At 63.8% G+C, this 10,136-nt stretch overlaps 1 protein-coding gene across 1 annotated transcript; it reads left to right on the forward strand.

Annotated features, from left to right (window-relative positions):
• Positions 1-1,514: 1,514 nt before the first annotated feature.
• FOSB (FosB proto-oncogene, AP-1 transcription factor subunit) lies at positions 1,515-8,167 on the forward strand. Its single transcript, XM_055697986.1, is given in 7 exon segments — positions 1,515-2,823; positions 4,148-4,348; positions 4,350-4,409; positions 4,411-4,434; positions 4,549-4,656; positions 5,627-5,776; positions 5,941-8,167. Coding segments are annotated over 7 exon segments (735 nt in total). The 5' UTR covers positions 1,515-2,697; the 3' UTR covers positions 6,007-8,167.
• Positions 8,168-10,136: the final 1,969 nt, after the last annotated feature.

The following is a 10,136-nucleotide window of genomic DNA, read 5'->3' on the forward strand; positions in this document are numbered from 1 at the left end:
AGGAGAACACGTGGGGACGAGAGGGGGAACACCGGGGAGGGGGGGACGGGACACCGGGGAGGGGGACACCGGGACGGGGGGACGGGGGGCACCAGGAGGGAATGACATGGGGACACTGGGATAGGGACACCGAGGGCGGGACGGGGACATGGGGGACACCGGGCAGGGGGACACCGGGACTGGGAAAGCCCGGCCGGGCCAGGACACCGGGACTGGGACACCGGGACTGGGGACAGGCCGGCCGGGGCCGGGACACCGGGACTGGGGCAGCCCGGCCGGGGCCGGGGCACCGGGACTGGGACCCCTCCGACCCCGCCCCCCGAGCTGGAGGTGGGGCATGAATGAAGGACGGGAAGTGGATGAATGAATAAGCGAATGAATAAATAAATGAATGAAGGGGCGTGGGAACTGCCCCCTGCCCCGGGTCGCCGTTCCCCCGCCGTGACTCAGCGCCGGTTCCCGCCGGTGGCATCAACCCCTGGTGTCAGCCCCGGTCCTCTAAAGGGACCGGGATACCCCCCCGGGACCTCTGGTTGCCGACACCCCCATACCGGGAAGCCCCCCTCGGTGCCCATGGAGGGCATGGGGACGGTACTGGGACTCCCCCCGCGGTGTGCCGCCACTCGGTACCGGAGACTCCCGGTGCTCTGGAGCCCAGCCCCGGTGGCGTACCGGAGGGGGGAAGGTGTGTGTACCCCGAGACCCCCCGGTGTGCCCCCCCCCTCCCGGTAACACCCCGGGGAGCAGTTCCCATCGCGCCGGTACCGGGACTCGGTGCCCATCCTCATCCACCTCTTGTTACCGAGACCCCCCCCCCTATTATTGGGACTCCCCTTCCGTTACCGGGACACATCCCCCCTCCTTACAGAACCATCCTTTGGGCCGCAGCGCTGAGTGGGGAGGGGGTCCTGGAGGGGTGTCCTCGGTGGGGGTCCCGGGGGGAGGAGGGGATCCCGGGGACGGTTACCGGGTCCGGGGGGAATGTGTGTTACTGGGTGGGGGTCCCGGGATCGGTGGGTGGTCCAGCGGGGGTGTTACCAGTGGAGGGGGATGTCCCGGGGGTGGGAGGATGGGTGTATGGGTGGTCCCGGGGGCGGGTCTGGGGGTGGGTGGTGGTCACCGTGTGAGGGGGTCCTGGGGGTCGGGTGGGGTCGGCGGGGAAGTGGGGGGTGGGGTCCGGGAGGGGGGTCCGGGGGGGTCCGGCAGGGGGTGTTACCGGGTAGAGGGGGATGTCCTGGGGAGGGGGGAGGGGGGATCCGGGGGATTTACTGGGTGTATGGGTGGTCCCAGGGGGGGGCGGTCCGGGGTGGGGGTTACCGGTTGAGGGGGGGGCCCGGGGGTCGGGGGGGCCCGGGGTCGGGGGGGCCCGGCGGCGGGTGTTATGGAGTAGCGGGGGATGTCCCGGGGGGGGGGGGGGGGGGGGGGGGGGGGGTCCGGGGGGGTGGTCCTGGGTGTGTTGGGGGTCCCGGGGGTGGGGTGTGGGGGGGTGTTACCGGGGGTGCGGGGCCGTCGCCCCGGACGGTTCAGGCCGTTTCTAGAACCGCGGCGCCCGTTTCTATTAATACGCGTTTCGGCGGCGGCGGCGGCGGCGGCGGCGAAGGGAATCCCTGTGACGTCATTGCTAGGATACCAAACAAACACTCCGAGACAAGCCCATATATGGCTAATTGCGTCACAGGAACTCCGGAGAGGCGGGGCGAGGGATCCCCCCCGTTCCCCGCCCGTCACGGAGCCTCTTAACGGCGGCGACGGCTCCGGGAGCTGCAGAACGACGGTGACAACGGTGGCGACGGCGACTGCGGGGGTCTGGGGGGTCCCGGGGGGGTCCGGAGCGGCGGGTGGCGGCTGTTGTGACGTCAGAGAAGGGGGCGGGGCACCGCCGTATAAAGCCGGCGGCGCGGCAGTGAGCAGTTCATTCATAAAAAGGCGGAGACCGGGGGAAGCGGCGGGAGCTTTACCGTACTTTAGCACCGGTGTTGGGGGGGGGAGGGGAAAACGAGCTTCTACCGGGCCTCGTAACGACCGAACCGGAGCCTGGGGAAAAGATTTACCGGAGCTTCGAGGGATCAGCCGGGATTTTCCAGCGGAGAACCGGAGCCTGAGAACGGACGTACCGGAGCTTAGAGAGACCAACCGGGACTTTGTAGCAGCGAACCGGAGCTTGGGAACGGACGTACTGGGGCCTTATACCGTAGAACCGGGGGCCTAAACTGGACGAGCGGAGCCTGGGATCGGACTTACTGGGGGTTTTATACCGGAGAACCGGGGGTCTAGACCGGAGGAGCGGAGCCTGGGAACGGACTTACCAGGGGTTTATACCGGAGAACCAGGGATCTAGACTGGAGCAGCGGACCCTGGGAACGGACTTACCTGGGGTCTAGACCGAAGGAGCGGAGCCTGAGAACGGACTTACCGGGGGTTTATACCAGAGCACCGGAGCTTCGGACGGACCAGCAGAGCCTGAACGGCAAGCACCGGCGCTTCGTACCGGCTTTTACCACGGATGCCCCGGAGCTCATAGCACCGGACCGGGACTTGCCCCCCGCATAACCCCCCCTCTTGGCAGAGCCACCCACGGGGGGACCCCCCACCCCAATCTCGGCGGCGGGGGGGGGGCAGGGGCCTGGCGGAGCGGGATGCCGGTAGCCTGAGCCCGCAGCCTTGGCGCGGCGGGGCCGCCCCCGCGCCCCCGGGGCCATGTATCAGGGCTTTCCCGGGGACTACGACTCAGGATCCCGGTGCAGCTCCTCCCCCTCGGCGGAATCCCAGTATCTTTCCTCGGTCGATTCCTTCGGGAGCCCGGGAGCGGCGGCGGCCGCGCAGGTGAGCGTTAAACAGGAGGGGTGAGGGGGGAGGAGGGGGAGAGGGGGGCGGGAAGGTGCCGAGGGGGCGGGGTCGTGCGTAAACGCGTGACGCGGTGGAACCCTCCGTGATGACGCGGCGCACGTACGGCGCGCGCGGGGTTTATTTTGGAACGCGCGCGCACGCCGGCCCCCCCCCTCCTCCCCCCCTTCATTCGTTGCTAAGGGACACGCCCCCTCCCGCTGGGCCACGCCCTTACGCGGCGCTGATTGGCTGAAGCCTCGGAGAGGAGTAGGGGGTCGCCCCACGCGTGAATTGGGGGGGGGGTGTGTGTCATAAGTTTTCGGGGGGGGGGGGGGGGGGCAGTGCGCCCCTCCCCTCACGGTGTAAACGGGGGCACCCGGGTCGTGGTTGGTTCCAGTTGTCTGTGTGTCCCCACATGGAAATGGGGGGGGGGGGGGGTGATGCAGCCCCCCCCCCAAAAAAAAAAAAAAAGGATCCTCGTGTAACTTAGGGGGTGAGGGGAACGGATATCCCCTCCCCCCCAGTGTCGGTGCTACCGGGGGGCAGCTGGTTCAGGTGTCGTTCTCCCTGAATTGGGGAGGGGGGGATGCATTCCCCCACCCCCAGGCCCTCGCGAGCCAGTGGGGGGACGGGTAACCCCCAGGGTCCTGGAGCAACTGGGAAAGGGGGTCCCCCCACTGTGTGCCCCCCCCCCCATTCCATTTGGTTCCCAGTGTGATTTTTTTTCTTTTGGGGGGGGTGTCCCCCCCTTAGTGCCCCCAGCACCCAGGGTATGAGATCCCAGTTCAAAATGGGGAGGGGCGTGGTCCAGTGGGGGGGACCCAGAGCTGCCCCCCTCCCCCATGTGGGCTCTGTTGTGTGTTGGTGAAAAATGGGGAGCCCCGTGCAACGGGGGGGGGGGGGGGTCCTAGGAGGGCCTCGTGCAACCGTGTGTGTGGTGGGGGGAGGGGTGCTTGCACGTTCAGTGCTGGGGGGTAGGGAGCTCCTGCACTTTGGTGCTGAGGGGCTCTTGCACGGTTGGGGGGGGGGTGCGGGGCACAAGGGTGGTGCGTGTTTGTGCCAGGGGCACGAGGATGTTGCACACACTAGTGCCAGGGAGCTGTTGCACGCCAGTGCTGGGGCACGAGGGCGTTGCACCAGGGAGCCCTTGCACGTGTGTGCAGGTGACCTGAGCGCATCACCCCTGACACCCAGCCCCTCTTGCACGCGGGGGGGGCCACCGTGTGGCAGGGTGCCCCCCAACCATGGGTGTCCCGTCCCCCCTGTGTCGTCTCCCCCCCCCCCCCCCAGTGCCTAACCCCGCCGCTCCCTGTCCCCGCAGGAGTGCAGCGGCCTGGGGGACATGCCTGGCTCCTTCGTGCCCACGGTGACGGCCATCACCACCAGCCAGGACCTGCAGTGGCTGGTGCAACCCACCCTCATCTCCTCGGTGGCCCAGTCGCAGCCCCCCGGGGCACCCATGGCGCACCCTCCCCCACCCGTCGATCCCTACGATCTTCCAGGACCAAGTTATTCCACGCCGGGGCATGGGCGCCTTTGCCACAGGGTCAACAGCACCACCGGCACGTCCCACCCGCGCCCGGCCCCCGGCGCAGCCGCGAGGAGACGGTGAGTGGTGACACCCATGGGGGGGGTGATGGGGTGGAGGGGTGACTGGGTGGGGGACAGACACCCATGGGGGGACATGGTGGCCGCTGACTGATGGCCTTGTCCCTCTGGTAGTTGACGCCGGAGGAGGAGGAGAAGCGGCGGGTGCGGCGGGAGAGGAACAAGTTGGCGGCGGCCAAGTGCCGTAACCGGCGCCGGGAGCTGACGGATCGGCTGCAGGCGGTGAGTGCTTGGGGACAGGCTGAGGACAGCGGTGGCATTGCGGCTGGGGGGGGTGGCAGTGGCTCCCTGGGGTGGTGGTGTCCCTGGTTGTGGGGATAGGTTGGTGTCCTTGGGGATGGTGGTGTCCCCAGGTTATAGGAGCGTTGCCCTTAGAGCTGGGGACAGCAGTGTCCCCAGGGCTGAGGGACACTGGAAGGGAATGATGATGATGATGCACTCGGAGCTGGGGACACCAGGTGGGGACAGCAGTGTCCCCAGAACCAAGGGATGCTGGAAGGGGATGCTGGTGATGATACCCTCAAAAATGGGGGACAGCGGTGTCCCCAGGGCTGAGGGACATGAAGGGGGGAATGATGATACCCTAGGAGCTGGGGACACCACGTGGGGACGGTGGGGGGACACCACGTGGGGACGGTGGTATCCCTAGGGCTGAGGGACACTGGAGGTGACAATGTGCCCAAGACCTGGCTGTGTCAGAGGGGACAGATGCCTGTGGGTGTGCATCCTGAGGGTGTTGCATGGGGACAACAGTGTCCCCAGCACCAGGGGACACTGGAAGGGGGACAATGACATCCCTAGGAGCTGGGGACATCGGAGGGGGACAGGCCACTACCTGTGGGTGCTGGTATGGCAGAGCCAGGCACATTGAGGGGAGGTGACAAGGTCACAGGAGCTGGGGTTGGTGACATTGTAGAGGACCAAGGCTGTCCCCAGGAGTTGGGGACATCAGAGGGGACAGACTGATGCCCAGGGATGTCTGAGGGGGGCAGGGGACATTGGAGGAGGACCTGGGGACGGTGCTGTCCCCAGGGGCAGGGACATCGTCTGACTTGGGCATGCTGGAGGGCAACCACCCCCATCCTGGCATCCACAGGCGATGGTGACCCACCCCCCATCCCCAAGGTGGGGACAACAGTGTGCCCGGTCCCCTACTCACCCTATCCCCCCCCCCCCCCCCCTGCCCCCGCAGGAGACAGACCAGCTGGAGGAGGAGAAAGCGGAGCTGGAGTCGGAGATCGCGGAGCTGCAGAAGGAGAAGGACCGGCTGGAATTCGTCCTGGTGGCCCACGCCCCTGCCTGCAAGCTCCCATACGAGGACGTCGGTTCCTTGGGTGCCCAGGTGAGCACCTTGGGCAAGGAAGAGCCGGCGGGGGACCGTCACCTTCCTCCCCCCGGGGCCGTTCCAGCCGAGCGCCCAGGGTCCCTTCCCCAGCTGCTGCTTCGGGGGTCCCTCAGGACCACCTAACCCATCCTATACGTCTTCGTTTGTGTTCACCCACCCAGAGGGAACCACCTGCGGAGCCTCGCATCAGCGGAGCAGCAGCAGCGACCAGTCCTCGGACTCCTTGAATTCTCCCTCGCTCCTCGCGTTGTGAACGGGGGTCCCTCCCCTCCCCACCCAAACCTGGGCACCTCCCCCCTCCCCAGGTGGTGTTTTTTGGGGCTTTTTTTTTAAAACATTTTTCCTTTTTAATTTTTTTTCCACCCCTTTCCCCTTGATTTTTAGTTTTTTTTGCACATCCGTAGGCCCAGGGGTTGGATGTTGGTGAGGTTCTGGTGCCTGGATGGAGGGTGGCCGTGTGGTGGAGGTGGCCATGTGATGTGGTGCCATCGTTCCTGTGGCATCCAGGCTGCTTTAGAGGTGTCCCGTCCCCATCCCCATCATCCCATGGGGGTTTTGCACCATCTCCACCCATTTGGAGATGTTCCTGCCTGATTTCCACCACCTGGGGGATGTTCCTGTGGTGTCTCAATCACCTTTGAGGTGTCCATCCCTGATCCCCATCATCCATGGGGGTTTTGCACCATCTTAGTCATTCTGGAGATATTCCTGCCTGATTTCCACCACCTGGGGGATGTCCCCATGGTGTCTGCATCACCTTTGAGGTGTCCGTCCCTGATCCCCGTCATTTCATGGGGGTTTCTGCAGTGTCTCCATAATTTTGGAGATGTTCCTACCTGATTTCCACCACCTGGGGGATGTGCCCATGGTGTCTCCATCACCTTAGAGGTGTCCGTCCCCCATCCTTGTCATCTCATGGGGGGGTTTTGCAGCATCTCCATTGCTTTGGAGATGTTCCTGCCTGATTTCCACCACCAGGGCAAGGTTCCTGTGGTGACTCCATCACCTTAGAGGTGTCTGTCCCTGATCCCTGTCATCTCATGGGGGGGTTTTGCAGCATCTCCATAGCTCTGGAGATGCCCATGTTTGATTTCCACCACCTGGGGAATGTCCCCGTGGTGTCTCTATCACCTTAGAGGTGTCTGTCCCCCATCCTTGTCATCTCATGGGGGGTTTTGCAGCATCTCCATAGCTCTGGAGATGCCCATGTTTGATTTCCACCACCTGGGGAATGTCCCTGTGGTGTCTCTATCACCTTAGAGGTGTCTGTCCCCCATCCTTGTCATCTCATGGGGGTTTTTGCAGCATCTCCATCCCTCTGGAGATGTCCATGTCTGATTTCCACCACCTGGGGGATGTCCCCGTGGTGTCTCCATCACCTTGGAGGTGTCCATCCCCAATCCCCATCATCCCATGGGGGTTCCTGCGGCATCTCCATCCCTCTGGAGATGTTCCCTACCTGATGTCAGTCACCCCAGCAAGGTCCCTGTGGCATCTGTGACACTTCAGAGGTGTCTGTGCCTGATTTCTGTTGTTCTGGGGGGCTCCCTGTGCCATCTCCATCCCTTTGGAGACGTCCATACTGTATGTCACTCACCCCAGGAAGGTCCCTGTGTCATTTCTGTTACACTGGAGATGTCTGTGTCATCTCCATCACCCTGAGGGGGGTGTCCATGGGGCATGTCCTTCACCCTGGAGGTGTTGGTGCCACATTTCCATCTCCCTTGGGAGAGTCCCTGTGGCAACTTCATCACCTTCGAGGTGCCTGTGCCACCGCTGCACCAGTCCATGGGGGTCCCTGCAGCATCTCCAACCGCTTGGAGATGCTTCCATTCAAACTCCATCACCCTGGGGGGATCTGTGTGCACCATGTGCCATCTCCACCCCCACCCCCCATGGTCTTCATGCTCCATACCCCCGTTCCCTTGGGGGTCCCAACCCCACCGCTGATGCCAGGTCATAGGGAGATGCCCCCCCCCTCCCCCTCCAACACCTCCAGCACCCACAATGGTGGGTGGGCTCCCAGCCTGCTTGTCCCCCACCCAACTGTGACCACCTCTCCCCCTTCCCCCCTCCCTGCACGGGTCCTGCTGGTGGCTCTGGCACCCCCCAACCCTGCGCCGTGTTTTCCCCACCCCACCCCCCCCGTGACCAAGCTTTGCCAGCGTTGACTCTGTCCTCTCTCTATATTATATATATATATATATTTTTGTTGCGTGGGGCTGCCAGCCCCCGGGAATGTTTAATTTTTTATTATTATTAATTATTATTATTAATTATTATTGCCTGTGCTGTATTTGTGACTGTTCTGGGGGCAGCTCGGTGCCCCCCTCCCATGTCCGCGCTCCACCCATCCCAATGTGGCCAATAAAGCAGCTTTGGATCGGCCCCACGGCTCTTCTTTTGGGGGGGGGGGGGCATGTGGTCACCAAAGGGTCCTGGGGGGGAAATGGGTTGGGGGGCTGCTGGGAGGAGAGGTGTTTGACTAGGTCCTTTGGGGGGATGGGGCTTGAGGGTCATGGAGGGATGTAGGTTGAGGGTCTTCAGGGATACGGTTTAAGGGTCCTTTGGGGCTGTGGCTCAAGGGTCCTTGGGGGCTGTGGGGTGAAGGTCTTCAGGGCTGTATCTCGGGGGTCTTTCGAGCCATGGCTTGAGGGTCTTCAGGGATGTGGCTTGGGCACCCTGGGGGACAAGGAGCAGCAGCGTGATGAATCCATGAGCTTCTGGGGATGTGGAGCCCTTGGGTGGGGGGTCGCTGAGGACATGGAGCCCCTTCCCCCATCAGAGACCCTTCAGCATGTGGGGCTGTGGGTCGGGGGGGACGTGGGGGAGAGGAGACCCCTGGAAACATGGAGTTTGGTGGGAGTGTTCTTCCCATTGGCCCACCCACCTGCCAATCAACTGTAAAAATGGGCGGGACTTGCTGCCATGGTTAAGAAAGGGCCACGCCCCTAGCGCCTGCAGCTCCACTGGTGGCCGCCAGGAGGAGCCATTCTGCTCAGTTTGGGCGGTCCTTGCCCAGTTTGGGGGGTCCTTGCCCAATTTGGTGGGGGTCTCTGCCCAGTTTGGGGGTCCTTTCCCGGTTTGGGGGGGGTCTCTGCCCACTTTAAGGGTCCTTTTCCAGTTGGGGGCAGATCTCTGCCCAGTTTGGGGGGTCTCTATCCAGCCAGGGGGGGAGATGTCCATTCTCTGGGGGTATCTTTTCCTAGTTTGGGAGCTCCCTGCCCAGTCTGGGGGTCCCTGCCCAGTTTGGGGAGTCCCTGCCCAGTCCTGGGGAGGGGGTGTCTGTGCCCAGTCTGGGGGCATCTTTTCCCAGTTGGGCGGAGGTGTCTCTGCCCAGTTTGGGGGGTCCCTGCCCAGTTCAAGGGGGGGGGCACTTCCCATTCTGGAGGTATCTCTGCCCATTCTGGGGGTGCCTGCCCAGCTTGGAGGGTCCTTACCCAGTTTGGGGGTCCCTGCCCATTCTGGGGGTCCCTGCCCTGCCAGATCCCATGGGGAGCCCGTGCCAGCCATGCCGGGTCGCTGGGGTCCCCCTGACCCCCCCAGCTCTGCTGCCGGGGGGGGGGTTTCCTTCCTTCCCCCCAGGCCTTGACGTCAGGCGCCTGGTGATTCACACCGGGGCTGGCACACGGGACACGCCAGGACACGCCAGGACACACCAGGACATGCCAGGGACACCATGGGTGTGTGTGTCATGTTCCACCCCCTCCCCCATGCCTGGGGATGCACTTGGGGACAACATGGGTCCATGTCCCCATGTGTCCCTGTGTGGTGACATCCTTGTCCCCATGTGTTCCTACAAGGTGGGATCCATCCCCATGTGTCCCTGCATGGTGACATCCCTGTCCCCATACATTTATATGGTCCCATCCCTGCCCCCATGTGTCCTTGTGTGGTCCCACTGTCTGTGTGTGGTGACACCCCTGTCCCCATGTGTCTCTGCATGGTGACGTCCCTGTCCCCATGTGTTCCTACAAGGTGGGATCCATCCCCATGTGTCCCTGCATGGTGACATCCCTGTCCCCATGCATCCTGTGCAGTGACATCCCTGTCCCCATGTGTTCCTGTGTGGTGACATCCCTGTCCCCATACATTTATATGGTCCCATCCCTGCCCCCATGTGTCCCTGTGTGGTCCCACTGTCTGTGTGTGGTGACACCCCTGTCCCCATGTGTCCCTATAAGGTGGGATCCATCCCCACGTGTCCCTGCATGGTGACGTCCCTGTCCCCATGTGTCCCTGTGTGGTCCCATCCCTGTCCCCATGTGTTCCTACAAGGTGGGATCCATCCCCATGTGTCCCTGCATGGTGACATCCCTGTCCCCACCTGTCCCTGCGCAGTGACATCCCTGTCCCC

Source organism: Falco cherrug, chromosome 22 (assembly GCF_023634085.1).
Source record: "Falco cherrug isolate bFalChe1 chromosome 22, bFalChe1.pri, whole genome shotgun sequence".
NCBI lineage: Eukaryota > Metazoa > Chordata > Aves > Falconiformes > Falconidae > Falco > Falco cherrug.